Source organism: Stenella coeruleoalba (assembly GCF_951394435.1).
Source record: "Stenella coeruleoalba genome assembly, chromosome: 1".
Taxonomy (NCBI): domain Eukaryota; kingdom Metazoa; phylum Chordata; class Mammalia; order Artiodactyla; family Delphinidae; genus Stenella; species Stenella coeruleoalba.
Genome location: NC_137169.1, coordinates 25,330,884 through 25,350,651, shown reverse-complemented (window position 1 = coordinate 25,350,651; position 19,768 = coordinate 25,330,884). Strand labels below are relative to the sequence as shown.

General features: G+C 40.2%; 1 protein-coding gene across 2 annotated transcripts in view; it reads right to left on the bottom strand.

Annotated features, from left to right (window-relative positions):
- Positions 1–19,768, bottom strand: part of HDAC1 (histone deacetylase 1) — a 40,382-nt gene that overhangs the window by 9,299 nt on the left and 11,315 nt on the right. For both annotated transcript variants that reach the window (XM_079917155.1, XM_079917156.1), the window contains exon 3: positions 8,365–8,482. In XM_079917155.1, coding sequence (XP_079773281.1) covers positions 8,365–8,482 — 118 coding nt within the window. The remainder of the gene's footprint in view (positions 1–8,364; positions 8,483–19,768) is intronic.

The following is a 19,768-nucleotide window of genomic DNA, read 5'->3' as shown; positions in this document are numbered from 1 at the left end:
TGCCCTGCCAGGCACAGTGCTCCGAGGAAAGGTGGCGTGTGTATGGGGGTAAGCAGTAGGTGGCTCTCTCCCCCACTTCCCAGGTAAACACTGGGAGGCTGTGTCAATAAGAACTTTGGTCCCTGAGGCCAGGCTATTTATTTATCCATCGGCAATTGATTTCCCTCTCTGGCTGCTTCCTCCTTCAGTGGGCTTGGTCTGTCTGGGTTCCCAAACCTTTGCTTATACTCCTGTTTGAGATGTGGAGCTCCCATGACAAGAAATTGGTATTTTAGAAACGAGAAAAAATATATTCCTTCAGGCCCCAAACCAACATGTGGCTCAGATGGCCAGTCCATTATTCCCAGCTCAAGGGAGCTGTGTGATTACAGATGGAAAAGGGGTAAAATGGGAGAGCAGACCCTCACTTGGGACTAATCTGTGAGACTAGGGAGGACTTTTCTATGGGTTTTCCCTCTTCCCACTATAAAACTTCTCTCATTCTTAGGCTGGCTTTAGACTGATGGGGAGCAATACTGGGTGAGAGATGGGGGAGCAGACGTAGGTCAAGAAGGCACTAAAAAGCATATACTGCAGCAAGAGACACATGGGATTAAACACTGACTTCAGGATAGTGCTTACACCTTGGTGGTGGTGGGAATGGGGTGGAGAGGGGAGTAGAAGAGGAAGGGCATGTGATCAAAGAGAGGTGCCCAGGAGGGCTTCAACTGTACTGGCAATGTTTTCTTTCTTAGGCTGGTTGTAGGGACATGTTTGATCATTGTATAATTTTTTATAGTTTTGTGTGTGTGTCTGAAATATTTTATGTGCAACATATTTTAAAATAGTCCAGAATCAGGAAACCAGAGTTCCATTCTCCATTCTACCACTATCTTGCTGTGTGACCCTGGGACAGTCATCTCACCTCCCTGGGTTTCAGTTTTATACATCTACAAAATGGACAAGAATGCCTCCAAATTTTACCAGCACAAGTCCCTTTTATCACGTTTCTACCATAAGCCTCATGTTTTGATAGACTATCTGCCAAAAATAAAAATCGCATTTATTTATGTTCCCATTTTTAATTATTAAAAATTATGTCAGAACTTCTGCTTAAGATTCTCAAATTCTCAAAGTGACAATAAAGCATTTAAATTACATCCTAGCAAGAGCAAGGAAACCAGACTTATTTGGTCTTATTACATGTATTAACTTCCTAGGTTAGGTGTTGGTAAATACTGAAAAAAACTCAGCTCTTCATCCCTGTTATTGTCCCTGTAGACACCCCTGGTTATAAAGCACTGCACTAGTGACATCTCTCTGAATCAAGTCAGTAAGGTGCCTTGAAGTACTTAGAGAACCTCATCCTTTTTTTAAAAAAATTTTTTAGTTTAATTTTATTTTTTTATACAGCAGGTTCTTATCAGTTATCTATATTATACATATTAGCATATATATGTCAATCCCAATCTCCCAATTCGTCCCACCACCACCACTCCCCCGTGCCACTTTCCCCCCTTGGTGTCCATACATTTGTTCTCTACATCTGTGTCTCTATTTCTGCCCTACAAACCAGTTCATCTGTACCATTTTTCTAGGTTCCACATATATGCATTAATATACGATATTTGTTTTTCTTTCTGACTTACTTCACTCTGTATGACAGTCTCTAGATCCATCCACGTCTCTACAAATGACCCAATTTCATTCCTTTTTATGGCTGAGTAATATTCCATTGTATATATGTACCACATCTTCTTTATCCATTCGTCTGTCGATGGGCATTTAGGTTGCTTCCATGACCTGGCTATTGCAAATAGTTCTGCAATGAACATTGGGGTGCATGTGTTTTATTGAATTATGGTTTTCTCTGGGTATATGCCCAGTAATGGGATCGCTGGGCCATCTGGTAATTCTAGAAATCTAGAATTCTAGAAATCTGGTATTTCTATTTTTAGTTTTTTAAGGAACCTCCATAGTGTTCTCCATAGTGGCTATATCAATTTACATTCCCACCAACAGTGCAAGAGGGTTCCCTTTTCTCCACACCCTCTCCAGCATTTGTTGTTTGTAGATTTTCTGATGATGCCCATTCTAACCGGTGTGAGGTGATACCTCATTGTAGTTTTTATTTGCATTTCTCTAATAATTAGTGATGTTGAGCAGCTTTTCATGTGCTTCTTCTCTCTTCTTTGGGGAAGTGTCTATTTAGGACTTCTGCCCATTTTTGGATTGAGTTGTTTGTTTTTTTAATATTGAGCTGCATAAGTTGTTTATATATTTTGGAGATTAATCCTTTGTCCTTTGATTTGTTTACGTATGGTGTTAGGGAATGTTCCAGTTTCATTCTTTTATATGTAGCTGTCCAGTTTTCCCAGCACCACTTATTGAAGAGACTCTCTTTTCTCCATTGTATGTTCTTGCCTCCTTTGCTATAGATCAGTTGACCACAGGTGCATGGGTTTATCTCTGGGCTTTCTATCCTGTTCCATTAATCTATATTTCTGTTCTTGTGCCAGTACCATATTGTCTTGATTACTGTAGCTTTGAGGTACAGTCTGAAGTCAGGGAGTCTGATTCCTCCAGCTCCGTTTTTTTCCCTCAAGACTGCTTTGGCTATTCAGGGTCTTTTGTGGCTCCATACAAATTTTAAGATTTTATGTTCTAGTTCTGTAAAAAATGCCACTGGTAATTTGATAGGGATTGCATTGAATCTGCAGGTTGCTTTGGGTAGTATGGTCATCTTCATAATATTGATTCTTCCAATCCAAGAACATGGTATATCTCTCCATCTGTTTGTGTCATCTTTGATTTCTTTCATCAGTATCTTACAGTTTTCTGCGTACAGGTCTTTTGTCTCCTTAGGTAGGTTTATTCCTAGGTATTTTATTCTTTTTGTTGCAGTGGTAAATGGGAGTGGTTCCTTAATTTCTCTTTCAGATTTTTCATCATTAGTGTATAGGAATGCAAGAAATTTCTGTGCATTAATTTTGTATCCTGCAGCTTTGCCTAATTCATTGATCAGCTCTAGTAGTTTTCTGGTGGCATGTTTAGGATTCTCTATGTATAGTATCACGTCATCTGCAAACAGTGGCAGTTTTACTTCTTCTTTTCCAATTTGTATTCCTTTTATTTCTATTTCTTCTCTGATTGCCGTGGCTAGGACTTCCAAAACTATGTTGAATAATAGTGGCGAGAGTGGACATCCTTGTCCTTTTCCTGATCTTAGAGGAAATGCTTTCAGTTTTTCACGATTGAGAATGATGTTTGCTGTGGGTTTGTCGTATATAGCCTTTATTTTTTATTTTTTCGGTACGCGGGCCTCCCACTGCCGTGGCCCCTCCCGTCGCGGAGCACAGGCTCTGGACGCGCAGGCCCAGCGGCCACGGCCCACGGGCCCAGCCGCTCTGCGGCATGCAGGGCCCTCCCAGACCGGGGCACGAACCCGCGTCCCCCGCATCGGCAGGCGGACTCTCAACCACTGCGCCACCAGGGAAGCCCCGTATATGGCCTTTATTATGTTGACGTAGGTTCCCTCTATGCCCACTTTCTGGAGAGTTATCATAAATGGGTGTTGAATTTTGTCAAAAGCTTTTTCTGCATCTTGAGATGATCATATGGTGTTTTCTTCTTCAGTTTGTTAATATGGTATATCACATTAATTGATTTGCGTATATTGAAGAATCCTTGCATCCCTGGGATAAATCCCACTTGATCGTGATGTATGATTCTTTTCATGTGCTGTTGGATTCTGTTTGCTAGCATTTTGTTGAGGATTTTGCTCTATATTCATCAGTGATATTGGCCTGTAGTTTTCTTTTTTTGTGACATCTTTATCTGGTTTTGTTATCAGGGTGATAGTGGCTTCACAGAATGAGTTTGAGAGTGCTCCTTTCTCTGCAGTTTTTTGGAAGAGTTTGAGAAGGATGGGTGTTAGCTCTTCTCTAAATGTTTGACAGAATTCACCTGTGAAGCCATCTGGTCGTGGACTTTTGTTTGTTGGAATATACATATATTTTTTAATATGTGATTCTTTTGTGGGTTTTTTTCTCATTTATTTTTGGCTGCGTTGGGTCTTCGTTGCTGCATGCAGGCTTTCTCTAGTTGCGGCGAGCAGGGGCTGTTCTTTGTTATGGTGCGCAGGCTTCTCATTGCAGTGGCTTCTCTTGTTGAGGAGCATGGGCTCTAGGCACGTGGGCTTCAGCAGGTGTGGTGCACGGGCTTCATTGCTCCGCGCCATGTGAGATCTTCCCAGACCAGGGCTCGAACCTGTGTCCCCTGCATTGGCAGGCAGATTCTTAACCACTGTGCCACCAGTGAAGCTCCTGTTGGAAGATTTTAAATCACAGTTTCAATTTTATTACTTGTGATTGGTCTGTTCATATTTTCTATTTTTTCCTGGTGCAGTTTTGGAAGGTTATACCTTTCTAAGAATTTGTCCATTTCTTCCAGGTTGTCCATTTTATTGGCACAGAGCTGCTTGTAGTAGTCTCTTACGATGCTTTGTATTTCTGTGGTGTCTGCTGTAACTTCTCCTTTTTCATTTCTAATTTTATTGATTTGAGTCCTTTCCCTCTTTTTCTTGATGTGTCTGGCTAAAGGTTTATCAAGAGAGCCTCATCTTTTCTTTTTTTTAACATCTTTACAGGAGTGTACTTGCTTTACAATGTTGTGTTAGTTTCTGCTTTATAGCAAAGTGAATGAGCTATACACATACATGTATCCCCATATCTCCTCCCTCTTGCGTCTCCCTCCCATCCTCCGTATCCCACCCCTCTAGGTGGTCACAAAGCACTGAGCTGATCTCCCTGTGCTATGCAGCTGCTTCACACTAGCTATCTATTTTACATTTGGTAGTGTATATATGTCAATGCCACTCTCCCACTTCATCCCAGCTTACCCTTCCCCCTCCCCACGTCCTCAAGTCCATTCTCTATGTCTGCTTCTTTATTCCTGTCCTGCCCCTAGATTCTTCAGAACCATTTTTTTTTTTTAGATTCCATATATATGTCTTAGCATACGGTATTTGTTTTTCTCTTTCTAACTTACTTCACTCTGTATGACAGACTCTAGGTCCACCCACCACACTACAAATAACTCAGTTTCGTTTCTTTTTATGGCTGAGTAATATTCCATTGTTTATATGTGCCACATCTTCTTTGTCGATGGACACTTAGGTTGCTTCCATGTCCTGGCTATTGTAAAAAGAGCTGCAGTGAACTTTGTGGTACATGACTCTTTTTGAATTATGGTTTTCTCAGGGTATATGCCCAGTAGTGGGATTGCTGGGTTGTATGGTAGTTCTATTTTTAATTTTTGAAGGAACCTCTATACCGTTCTCCACAGTGGTTGTATCAATTTACATTCCCACCAACAGTGCAAGAGGGTTCCCTTTTCTCCACACCCTCTCCAGCATTTATTGTTTGTAGATTTTTTGATGGTGGCCATTCTGACTGGTGTGAGGTGATACCTCATTGTAGTTCTGATTTGCATTTCTCTAATGATTAGTGATGTTGAGCATCCTTTCATGTGTTTGTTGGCAATCTGTATATCTTCTTTGGAGAAATGTCTATTTAGGTCTTCTGCCCATTTTTGGATTGGGTTGTTTGTTTTTTTGATATTGAGCTGCTTGTAAATTTTAGAGATTAATCCTTTGTCAGTTGCTTCATTTGTAAGTATTTTCTCCCATTCTGAGGGTTGTCTTCTCGTCTTGTTTATAGTTTCCTTTGCTGTGCAAAAGCTTTTAAGTTTCATTAGGTCCCATTTGTTTATTTTTGTTTTTACTTCCATTTCTCTAGGAGGTGGGTCAAAAAGGATCTTGCTGTGATTTATGTCATAGAGTGTTCTGCCTATGTTTTCTTCTAAGAGTTTTATAGTGTCTGGCCTTACATTTAGGTCTTTAATCCATTTTGAATTTATTTTTGTGTATGGTTCTAATTTCATTCTTTTACATGTAGCTGTCCAGTTTTCCCAGCACCACTTAATGAAGAGGCTGTCTTTTCTCCATTGTATATTCTTGCCTCCTTTATAAAAAAATAAGGTGACCGGGCTTCCCTGGTGGCGCAGTGGTTGAGAGTCTGCCTGTCGATTCAGGGGACGCAGGTTCGTGCCCCAGTCCGGGAATATCCCACATGCCACGGAGCAGCTTGGCCCATGAGCCATAGCCGCTGAACCTGCGTGTCCGGAGCCTGTGCTCCGCAACAGGAGAGGCCGCAACAGTGAGAGGCCCGTGTACCGCCAAAAAAAAAAAAAAAGGTGACCATATGTGTGTAGGTTTATCTCTGGGCTTTCTATCCTGTTCCATTCATCTATATTTCTGTCTTTGTGCCAGTACCATACTGTCTTGATTACTGTAGCTTTGTAGTATAGTCTGAAGTCCAGGAGCCTGATTCCTCCAGCTCCGTTTTTCTTTCTCAAAATTGCTTTGGCTATTCAGGGTCTTTTGTGTTTCCATACAAAGTGTGCAATTTTTTGTTCTAGTTCTGTGAAAAATGCCATTGGTAGTTTGATAGGGATTGCATTGAATGTGTAGAGAGCCTCATCCTTTTTACCCCCACCTTCAATGACAAAAAAATCTCAGACCTCATTTTTCAATGCACAACTTTAGAATGCTGGTTTCAGGAAAACTGGAGCAAACTGGGAGCCAGAACCAAACCTGCGCACTCCTGAGGGCCTAATATGTCGTCTGTCTTGATAGATTTGAAAATAAAAGCAATAAGTTATAACAGCAAAAGCTACTATTCACTGCTTTAAATACATTATCTTGGGCTTCCCTGGTGGCGCAGTGGTTAAGAATCCACCTGCCAATGCACAGGACACAGGTTTGAGCCCTGGTCCAGGAAGATCCCACATGCCGTGGAGCAACTAAGCCCATGCACCACAACTACTGAGCCTGCGAGCGTGCGCTCTAGAGCCCGCGAGCCACAACTACTAAGCCCGCATGCCACAACTACTGAAGCCCACACTACTAGAGCCTGTGCTCGGCCATAAGAGAAGCCACCACCACAAGAAGCCTGTAAACCACAACGAAGAGTAGCCCCCGCTCACCACAACTAGAGAAAGCCCTCATGCAGCAACGAAGACCAAACACAGCCAAAAATAAATAAATAAATATTTTTAAAATAAATAAATAAATACAGTATCTTACTCATCCCCCCAAACTCCATTATGAAACAGGCACTACTGTCTTCCTTTTAAAGAAGGTAAAACAAGGCTCAGAAAGGCTAGGGGACATACTCAAGAACACAGAGCTAAGTGGCAGAGCTATGGGATTCAAACCAAGACATCAAAGCTCATTCTCTTGCTTTAATACCAAGCTGCTTCTCTAATGAGAGCCCTCTCTACTGAGAGTAGAGCCTTATCGCTAGAATAAATAAGTTATGGAACGGCCCTAAAGCCATCTAAAGCAAAGGAATGAATCTGTCTCACCTGAGAAGGAAATAAGACCCTGTCAATTCAGACAGTAAGTACCTCACTTAGATGGGGCAGCAGCTCCTGGAGTTGTGCGTGGCAAAGAAGCTTAATGCTTCATAAAAGGTCTCTGTGGTTCTCTAATCATTACCAGTGCACAATTATTGTAACAAATAAATTTCTGCCTTGGGAATCAGACTACCTTGTGGCCAGTAGCAACAAAAAAGTGCCATAGATTTCCTGGTATTTCAAAATAAGCTGTCATAAACTATTCAAAACTTCTTCTAGACAATACTGTTACATTGTTTTATTATGAGATCTTAGGTGCTAAGGGATAATTTCTAAAATAACACAAGTGAGAAATCAGGGATGATAGTTTCTTCCCAAATTTGAACATAATTTTTCCACACAGCTAAAACAATCCCCATAATTCCTATAAGCTGAGTGTGGCTTCTGAGATGTGACCTGTTCTGAGTTTCAAGTCCCAAGGGGCAGGGGCAGAATCACCTTAACTCAAAGATTACATCACCTAGAGTCTAAATGGCTGCTAAGTTCTTAACTAATACTCACATAGTGAGAGCAGTTACAGTTGCATGGGATGACATCCAGTCCATTTTACAAAAGAAAAATCTGAGGGGAAGGGACTTGCCCCAGTCAGTTAAGAGTCAGTGCCGGGACCTATATCACCTGTCTCCCCAACCCAGGTCAGTGCTTTTTCCATTACAACAATTACAGTTTGGTGGGGCGGGGATAATGTTGTGAACCTAACTGGACAAAGTTCAATCTATTTCTTACAATCAGGAAACAAAGAAAACCAGTCTTGAGACAAAAGAAACACTTTGGTACCCTCAGGAAGCAGGGAAAATCAGGTGTCAGCTGAATGGGGGATACAAGGGAAGGTAGGGTGAGTCTCTCCAACTTGAAGGGAGATCCAACTGGGGGCTTGACAGTAGGGAGGGAACAGAATGGACTTACATCTCTGCATCTGCTTGCTGTACTCAGACATGTTATCTGGGCGGATGGAGCGCAAGAATTTAATGTAGTCATCACTGTGGTACTTGGTCATCTCCTCAGCATTGGCTTTGTGAGGGCGCTAGAGGGCAGAGGGGAGAAAAGAGCATGTTATTCTTGACTACTGCCAGTCTTCACTCAGCACTGAGCTAGGTGCTGTACAGAATAAAAAGAAATGACTGATTAGATTCAGTCCTCAAGAAACTCACAATCTAGTTAAGCAAATAAGATTATCAAAAGAGATTCCGTATCTCAAGACCTAGATGGCATCTCAAGCTCTATTGCCTAGGCAAGTCTATATTTTTTTTTCTTTTTTTCCATTTTTTAATTTAAAAAATTGTTTTAAGTATTTAATTATGGTGGCAAGTCTATCTCTTGAGCCTCAATTTCCTCATTTACCAAATAGGGATAACAACATGTACTTCACAGGGAAGTGGTGAGAATTGGATGAGACTGTTAAATCTCTTTGTAAATTGTTTTACAAATCACTTTCTTTTTAATATTCAATATAACAATATATAATTATGGGCCAAATGGCTCTAAGAGTTCAAGAAGAAGGGGTGACTAGCAACAACTGAAATAGATGGGAAATCCTTTATGAATCATCATCACATCAACAATTCTGATCACATTCTCCCCATAATAACTTCCTTGACATAGTAATTTCCAGGTTATCCCAACATTCTGATTCAGCCTGTCCTCTTTTTAAAAATTCTCTTCCTCTCCTGCCTTAAAGGTGGGTCTCCTTCAAAGACAACCCTCTTCTTTTCTAATAACCAATATTTTTATAGTTTATAAAGCATTTTCAATACAGCTAACATTAATTATTTACTCTGTGCCAGTCACTGTTTTAGGCACAACCTTTTAAAGTCCATACTATTATTACCTTCACTTTGCAGTACGGAAACTACAGCAGAGAGGGGTTAAACATAATTTGCCCAAGGTTACATGGCTAGTAAGCCGGAATAAGAAAGGTCTGGCTCCAGGGACTATTTGACTCTCATTTAATCCTCACTTAATATAACGAGAAATACTGAAATTGAAAGACTGATACTGTTTTATTAAAAAACACCCATAGAGGGCTTCCCTGGTGGTGCAGTGGTTAAGAATCCGTCTGCCAATGCTGGGGACACGGGTTTGAGCCCTGGTCCGGGAGGATCCTACGTGCTGCAGAGCAACTAAGCCCGTGCACCACTACTGAGCCTGCGCTTAGAGCCCATGAGCCACAGCTGCTGAGCCCACGTGCCACAACCACTGAAGCCTGTGAGCCTGGAGCCTGTGCTCTGTAACAAGAGAAGCACCGCAATGAGAAGCCTGGGCACCAAAACGAAGGGTGGCCCCCGCTCGCCACTAGAGAAAGCCCATGTGCAGCAATGAATACCCAACACAACCAAAAATAAATAAATTAAAATGCATAAATAATAATAAAAAAAGACAGCTGGAGGAGCAATACTCATATCAGATAAAATAGACTTTAAAATAAAGAATGTTACAAGAGACAAGGAAGGACACTACATAATGATCAAGGGATCAATCCAAGAAGATATAACAATTATAAATATATATGCACCCAACATAGGAGCACCTCAATACAAAAGGCAACTGCTAACAGCTATAAAAGGAAATCGACAATAACACAATAATAGTGGGGGACTTTAACACCTCACTTACACCAATGGACAGATCATCCAAACAGAAAATTAATAAGGAAACAAGAGCTTTAAATGACACAATAGACCAGATAGATTTAATTGATATTTATAGGATACTGCATCCAAAAACAGCAGATTACACTTTCTTCTCAAGTGCACACGGAACATTCTCCAGGATTGATCACATCTTGGGTCACAAATCGAGTCTCAGTAAATGTAAGAAAACTGAGATCATATCAAGCATCTTTTCTGACCACAACGCTATGAGATTAGAAATCAATTAAGGGAAAAAAAACATAAAAAACAAAAACAGACGGAGGCTAAACAATACATTACTAAATACCAAGAGATCACTGAAGAAATCAAAGAGGAAATCAAAAAATACCTAGAAACAAATGACAATGAAAATACAATGATCCAAAACCTATGGGATGCAGCAAAAGCAGTTCTAAGAGGGAAGTTTATAGCAATACAATCCTACCTCAAGAGATAGCAAACATCTCAAATAAAAAATCTAACCTTACACCTAAAAGGACTAGAGAAAGAAGAACAAACAAAACCCAGTTAGCAGAAGGAAAGAAATCATAAAGATCAGAGTAGAAATAAATGAAATAGAAACAAAGAAAACAATAGCAAAGATCAATAAAACTAAAAGCTGGTTATTTCAGAAGATAAGCAAAATTGATAGACCATTAGCCAGACTCATCAAGAAAAAGAGGGAGAGGACTCATATCAATAAAATTAGAAATAAAAAAGGAAAAGTTACAACAGACACTGCAGAAATACAAAGCAACCTAAGACAGTACTACAAGCAACTCTATGACAATAAAATGGACAACTTGGAAGAAACAGACAAATTCTTAGAAAGGTATAACCTTCCAAGACTGAACCAGGAAGAAACAGAAAATATGAACAGACCAATCACAAGTAATGAAATTGAAACTCTGATTAAAAGTCTTCCAACAAACAAAAGTCCAGGACCAGATGGCTTCACAGGTGAATTCTGTCAAACATTTAGAGAAGAGCTAACACCCATCCTTCTCAAACTCTTCCAAAAAATTGCAGAGGAAGGAACACTCCCAAACTCATTCTATGAGGCCACCATTACCCTGATACCAAAACCAGACAAAGATAGTACAAAAAAAGAAAATTACAGACCAATATCACTGTTGAAAATAGATGCAAAAATCCTAAACACAATACTAGCAAACAGAATCCAACAACAGATTAAAAGGATCATACACCATGATCAAGTGGGATTTATCCCAGGGATGCAAGGATTCTTCAATGTATGCCAATTAACCAATGTGATGCACCACATTAACAAACTGAAGAAGAAAAACCATATTATCACCTCAATAGATGCAGAAAAAGCTTCTGACAAATTTCAACACCCATTTATGATAAAAACTCTCCAGAAAGTGGGCATAGAGGGAACCTACCTCAGCATAAAAAAGGCCATATACGACAAACCCACGGTAAACATCATTCTCAATTGTGAAAAACTGAAAGCATTTCCTCTAAGATCAGGAAAAGGACAAGGATGTCCACTCTCGCCACTATTATTCAACATAGTTTTGGAAGTCCTAGCCACGGCAATCAGAGAAGAAATAGAAATAAAAGGAATACAAATTGGAAAAGAAGAAGTAAAACTGCCACTGTTTGCAGATGACGTGATACTATACATAGAGAATCCTAAACATGCCACCAGAAAACTACTAGAGCTGATCAATGAATTTGGCAAAGCTGCAGGATACAAAATTAATGCACAGAAATCTCTTGCATTCTTATGCACTAAAGATGAAAAATCTGAAAGAGAAATTAAGGAACCACTCCCATTTACCACTGCAAAAAAAAGAATAAAATACCTAGGAATAAACCTACCTAGGGAGATAAAAGACCTGTACGCAGAAAACTGTTAAGACACTGATGAAAGAAATCAAAGATGACAAAAACAGGTGGAGAGATATACCATGTTCTTGGATTGGAAGAATCAATATTGTGAAGATGACTATACTACCCAAAGCAACCGGCAGATTCAATGCAATCCCTATCAAATTACCAGTGGCATTTTTTACAGAACTAGAACATAAAATCTTAAAATTTGTATGGAGCCACAAAAGACCCCGAATAGCCAAAGCAGTCTTGAGGGAAAAAAACGGAGCTGGAGGAATCAGACTCCCTGACTTTAGACTATACTGCAAAGCTACAGTAATCGGGGCTTCCCTGGTGGCGCAGTGGTTAAGAATCCACCTGCCAATGCAGGAGACACGGGTTCAAGCCCTGGTCTGGGAAGATTCCACATGCCGCGGAACAACTAAGCCCGTGTGCCCCAACTACTGAGCTTGCGCTCTACAGCCCATGAGCCACAACTACTGAGCCCACGTGCCTGGAGCCTGTGTTCCGCAACAAGAGAAGCCACTGCAATGAGAAGCCTGCGCGCTGAAACGAAGAATAGCCCCCGCTCACCACAACTAGAGAAAGCCCACGCACAGCAATGAAGACCCAACGCAGCCAAAAATAAATAAATTTTAAAAAAAGCTACAGTAATCAAGACAATATGGTACTGGCACAAGAACAGAAATATAGATTAATGGAACAGGATAGAAAGCCCAGAGATAAACCCACGCACCTATGGTCAACTAATGTATAACAAAGGAGGCAAGGATATACAATGGAGAAAAGAGAGTCTCTTCAATAAGTGGTGCTGGGAAAACTGGACAGCTACATGTAAAAGAATGAAACTAGAACACTCCCTAACACCATACGCAAAAATAAACTCAAAATGGATTAGAGACCTAAATGTAAGACTGGACACTATAAAACTCTTAGAGGAAAACATAGGAAGAACACTCTTTGACATAAATCATGGTGAGATCTTTTTTGACCCACCTCCTAGAGAAATGGAAATAAAAATCAAAAATAAACAAATGGGACCTAATGAAACTTAAAAGCTTTTGCACAGCAAAGGAAACTATAAACAAGACGAAAAGACAACCCTCAGGGGGCTTCCCTGGTGGCACAGAGGTTGAGAGTCCGCCTGCCGATGCAGGGGACATGGGTTCATGCCCCGGTCCGGGAAGATCCCACATGCTGTGGAGCGGCTAAGCCTGTGAGCCATGGCCACTGAGCCTGCGCATCCGGAGCCTGTGCTCCACAACGCAAGAGGCCACAACAGTGAGAGGCCCGCCTACGGCAAAAAAACAAAAAAAAACAAAAAAACGACAACCCTCAGACTGGGAGAAAATATTTGCAAACAAATCAAAGGACAAAGGATTAATCTCCAAAATATATAAACAGTTCATGCAGCTCAATATTAAAAAAACAAACAACTCAATCCAAAAATGGGCAGAAGACCTAAATAGACACTTCCCCAAAGAAGAGAGAAGAAGCACATGAAAAGCTGCTCAACATCACTAATTATTAGAGAAACGCAAATAAAAACTACAATGAGGTATCACCTTGCACCGGTTAGAATGGGCATCATCAGAAAATCTACAAACAACAAATGCTGGAGAGGGTGTGGAGAAAAGGGAACCCTCTTGCACTGTCGGTGGGAATGTAAATTGATACAGCCACTATGGAGGACAGTATGGAGGTTCTTTAAAAAACTAAAAATAGAATTACCAGATTTCTAGAATTCTAGATTTCTAGAATTACCAGAATTACCAGATGGCCCAGCAATCCCATTACTGGGCATATACCCAGAGAAAACCATAATTCAAAAAAACACATGCACCCCAATGTTCATTGCAGAACTATTTGCAATAGCCAGGTCATGGAAGCAACCTAAATGCCCATCGACAGACGAATGGATAAAGAAGATGTGGTACATATATACAACGGAGTATTACTCAGCCATAAAAAGGAATGAAATTGGGTCATTTGTAGAGACGGGGCTGGATCCAGAGACTGTCATACAGAGTGAAGTAAGTCAGAAAGAAAAACAAGTATCGTATATTGACGCATATATGTGGAACCTAGAAAAATGGTACAGATGAACTGGTTTGCAGGGCAGAAATAGAGACACAGATGTAGAGAACAAATGTATGGACACCAAGGGGGGAAAGTGGCATGGGGGAATGGTGGTGGTGGGATGAATTGGGAGATTGGGATTGACATATATACGCTAATATGTATAATGTGAATAACTAATAAGAACCTGCTGTATAAAGAAATAAAATTAAATTAAAAAATACTTTATGGGTTAAACAAAAATGTTTGAGGGGTTGAATTTATCTCATGAATTAATTGTACCAATCTACTGAGCACAATTTTACTAGCAATTCTCTAAGGGAATCCTCTCCCATCTTTAGGCCTTTGCATATACTACGGCCTAGAATACAGTTCTCTTCACACCCTCTATTCAATCTTTAAGTTGCAACTGAAAAGTTAATTTCCCCAGAAAGCTGTCCTTGACCCCCAGAGTCTCAGTTAAGTAACTCTCTGAAGTGCTCCCCTGAGAACCCTGTACTTCTCTTGTCATTCAAACTGCAAAGAAATTGTGCTTGCTTGCTCTACTCCGGGACGCCAGGAGCAGGTCTATCTTTATTCTAAGAAAATAGCACAGGGGAGTTCACAGGTGGCTTAGTGGTTAGGATTCTGGGTTTTTACTGCCATGGCCCAGGTTCAATCCCTGGATGGGGAACTGAGATCCCACGCGGCTTGTGCACAGATGCCCAGCACTTAGTAAGTACTCAATAAAAATCTGTTGTCATAATAAATTAACTCTCATTTGGATTATTTTTTGGTTACCTAATTGGTTCCATTTATATCCAGCCTTACCCTGTTCCAATCCATCTTCCATAACGGTGTCACAGAAATCTTTGAAAAAGTCAATGCCCTCCTCTAGAACATTCAGGACAAAAGAAAAGATTCTAAAGACTAACATAGTAATCAAGGAACTTTGCAAGGTTCCTTTTCCAATCTAATTCTCCCCCTACCCTCTTTCATAATATTATACTCCAGACAAACAACTCTTCTGCAACAAGACCTACAGAGCTTCCCACCACAGTGACTGTAATCAAGCCTTCCTACTATTTGAAATTCATCCGTATCCTAAATCTCTGAAGGACAAAGTCCACCTCAAAAGCTGCCTCTTTTACAAAGTAAACGCAAATCTCACCCTAAGAACCCATCTTTATCCCAGGCCACAAAGTTCCAACAAATATGACCTCACAATCAAAAATCACAAAACACACAAGGAAACAAAGCACCAGAGGTAAGAGCCCATAGAAACAACTAATAGCAGAATCAGATCCTCAGGGACCTTGGAAATAAGTTTAAATAAAAAAGAACAGCACTGAATTTCTATACACCAGTAAGCAATTAAAAAATAAAAAATTCAGAAGATACAATTTATGATAGCATTAAAGAAATGAAGTACTTGGAAAAAATCTAATAAAAGATGTACATCAGCTTTATAGAGAAAATTACAAAACTTTATATTGATAGCCAAAATCTCAACTGCCCATCAACAGTGGAATGGATAAATATAGTATATTCTACAATTAAATAGTACACAGCAATTAATATGAATCAGCTACACACAAAAATGTATATTGTATAATTCCATTTATATCAAGTTCAGCAAAATTAAACTATATTATTTAGGGATGGGTAATTAGGTAATTAAATTATGATGAAGAGCAAGGAAGGATTAACAGAAAAGTCAGGATTCTAGTTACCTCTGGGGGAAGAGAAGAGGCTGTGATCAGGAAGGGACATATGTAGGTTTCTGAGGTACTGGCAATGTTCTATTTCTTGAACTAGTTTGTGTTTACATGTATGTTTACTTTATATCAATTTGTTAAACCGCATATTTGTTTTATGCACTTTTCTGTGCATGTGTTATATTTCATAATAAAGAAGCTAAAGGAAATCTTTATGTGAGACATTTAAAAAGAACTAAATAGGGACTTCCCTCGTGACACAGTGGATAAGGCTCCGCGCTCCCAGTGCAGGGGGCCTGGGTTCGATCCCTGGTCGGGGAACTAGATCCCACATGCATGCCACAACTGAGAGTTCACATGCCACAACTAAGGAGGCCACGTGCTCCAACTAAGACCCGGTGCAAATCAATTAATTAAAGACCTAAATAAATGGTGATATACCATGTTCATGGATTCAAAGACTTAATATTCTCAAGATATCAATTTTCCCATTTTCCCTAAGCTGAGGCACAGAGTCATTGAAATTTCAACAAAAATCCTAGTAGATTTATTTGTAGCACTTGATGAGTTAATTCTAAAATTTATACAAAAGTACAAAGCGCAAGGAACAAGTCACTTTTTTTTCTTTTAAAGAACAACAAAGTGGGAGGACTTAATACTAGATACCAAGACTTCATAAAAAGCTATTATAATTAAGCCACTGTGGCAATGGCATATAGGGCAATAAACAGACCAAGTCAAGAGAACAGAGAGCCCAGAAACAGACTCAAACATAGTACCTGGCACTAAGTAGGTGCTTAATAAGTATTTGTGGAATAAATGAATAAATACGGACATTTCAGACACAAAAGTGGTGGCACTTAGCGGGGAGAAAACAGACTTTTCAACCAATCAGCTGGGACAATATGGGGGAAAAAGTTTCAGTGGATTCCCTACTTCAAATCATTTTAGGGAACTCCCTGGCAGTCCAGTAGTTAGGACTCCACGCTTTCACTGCAGGTGGCACTCCTGGTCGAGGAACTAAGATCCCGCATGCTGTGCAGTGCAGCCAAAAAAAAAGAGATACATAACAAACCATATTACAAAATCAATTCTAAATACAGTACATATCTATATGTGAAAGGGAAACCTATAAAGATTTTAAAAGATTAATATAGGATCATACTTTAAGGGTTGGGAAGGATTTATTAAGACATAAAAAGCATTTATAAAAGAAACAACAAATATGACTATGTTAAAATTAAGAATCTCGGGACTTCCCTGATGGCGCAGTGATTAAGAATCTGCCTGCCAATGCAGGGGACACAGGTTCGAGCCCTGCTCCGGGAAGATTCCACATGCCGCAGAGCAACTAGGCCTGTGCACCACAACTACTAAGCCCGCACTCTAGAGCCCGTGAGCCACAACTACTGAGCCCACGTGCCACAACCACTGAAGCCCACGGGCCTAGAGCCCGAGCTCTGCAACAAGAGTAGCAACCTCAATGAGAAGCTTGCACACCATAACGAAGGGTAACCCCCTCTCCACAACCAGAGAAAGCCCGCGCAGCAACGAAGACCCAACACAGCCAAAAATAAATAAACGAATAAATTTTTTAAAAAAATTAACAATCTCTGTTCACTAAAGATACATTAGATTGAAAAAACAAAACCAAAGTAGAAAATACTTACAGCAATATACTGACGATGAACTATATATACCAGAATATATAAAGAACTACTACAGGGCTTCCCTGGTGGCGCAGTGGTTGAGAGTCCGCCTGCCGACGCAGGGGACACGAGTTCGTGCCCCGGTCCGGGAAGATCCCACATGCCGCGGAGCGGCTGGCCCCGTGAGCCATGGCCGCTGAGCCTGTGCTCCGCAACGGGAGAAGCCACAACGGTGAGAGGCCCGCGTACCGCAAAAAAAAAAAAAAAAAGAACTACTACAAATTGTTAAGAAAAAGAAAGTCAAACAACCCAAGAGGAAAATGGGCAAAAGACATGAAAATACATTTCACAGCAGAGGACATACAAATGGCTAATAAACATATAAACAGATGCTCAGTTTCACTGGTCACTAGCAAAATGCAAATCGAGACCATAATTACATATTGTTTTTTTTACACCCATTTGATTAGTAAAATTTAAAGTCTGATTCTAAGTGTAGGAGAGGATGTGAATCACGGTATCTCTTATATATTGCCAGTTCATTCAACCACACTGAAAACCAACTTGGCATTTAATATGCACATATTCTACAGTCCAGCAATTCCACTCCCAGAGAAAGAGCCATAAGAAAATTTTGCCTATATGCACTAACAGACATGTACAAGAATATTCATAGTAATACTGGTCCTAACATTGAAAACCTAGATACAAATTAAGACCACAGGAGAATGGATAAATTGCAGTATACTGACATCATGAAATATTATTCAGCAGAGAAAAATTAAAGAATTATAGCTACATGCAACAAGGTGGATGGATTTTAGTAGTTATAATATTGTGAGAGATAAGCAAGTCCCCAAAGACTACATGTAGCATGATACCTTTTTTAAAGAATTCAAACACAAGTAAATAATTACTATAACTTGTTTAGGCACGTACATACATGATAAACATAAAAATATGATAAGCAAGAGAATGATAAACACGAAATTTAGAAGAGTGATTGGGTTGTAGGAATATGGAAGTTCACAGCATTATTAAAATATTTAAGTAAAACGAATGAATAAACAATAAAATAACATTTTTAAAAAGAAGACCAAGCATGAACCTTCTTTAGATGCTTATAAGCCAAGGATAATGATTAACCCAATTCTGTGTATCCAAGGTCCAATTAAAAGAGAAACAAAACAATAATCATACAATCAAAAAGAAAAATGGGCAGAAGGCTTGAATAGGAACTTCAATAGGGAAACCTGTAAAAAGATCCTCAACCTCACCAGTAACAAGCGAAACATAAACTGGCAAAAAAATTTAAATATAACAAAATCAAGTGTTGGCAAGGACTTGGAGCAACTGTAATTCGTCTACACTGGTGGCAACTGGAAACCATTTTGGCATTATTTAATAAGGGTGACTGTGTACCAATGTCCTGACCCAGCAATTTTACTCCTAGTACATCCCCTTCTGAAACTGTAGCATATATGCATCCAAGAAACATGCTCAAGAATGTTCACAGCAGCAGTGTTTGTAGCAGCTCAAAACTAGAAACAAACCAAATGCCCACCAATAATAATAAATAGACAACTTGTAGTATACTCTTTCAATGAAATACAGTGAAAATAAATACAGCTACATGTATCAACATGAATGACTTTTAGGAACATGTTGAGCAAAAACGGCAAGTCATATAATACTGTATGGCTCCACTTATGTAACATTCAAACATGTAAAACATGTACTATTTAAGAATACATACGGGTAGGGACTTCCCTGGTGGTCCAGCAGTTAGGACCCCACACTTCCAATGCAGGGGGCCCAGGTTTGATCCCTGGTCAGGGAACTAGATCCCGTATTACCAAATCCCACATGCCGCAACTAAAGACCCTGAGTAACGCAACTAAGACGCAGCACAGCCAAATAAGATAAATAAATAAATATTTTAAAAAGAAAAAAGACTACATAATGGTAAATTTATAAAGACAAGCGAGCAAATAATGAATCCCAAGTTCACGGCAGAGGTTAACTCTGGGAAGAAGACAGGATCAGGGAAGGGCATACAGGAGCTTTAGCAGTCATGGAAATACTCCTTTTCTTAAACTAGGTGGTATTAATAATAATGTGGGGCTTCCCTGGTGGCACAGTGGTTGGGAGTCTGCCTGCCAATGCAGGGGACGCGGGTTCGAGCCCTGGTCCGGGAAGATCCCACATGCCGCGGAGTAGCTAGGCCCATGCGCCACAACTACTGAAGCCCGCGTGCCACAACTGCTGAAGCCCGTGCGCCTGGATCCCGTGCTCCGCAACGGGAGAGGCCGCTGCAGTGAGAGGCCCGTGTACCGCAATGAAGAGTGGCCCCCGCTTGTCGCAACTAGAGAGGGCCTGCGTGCAGCAGCAAAGA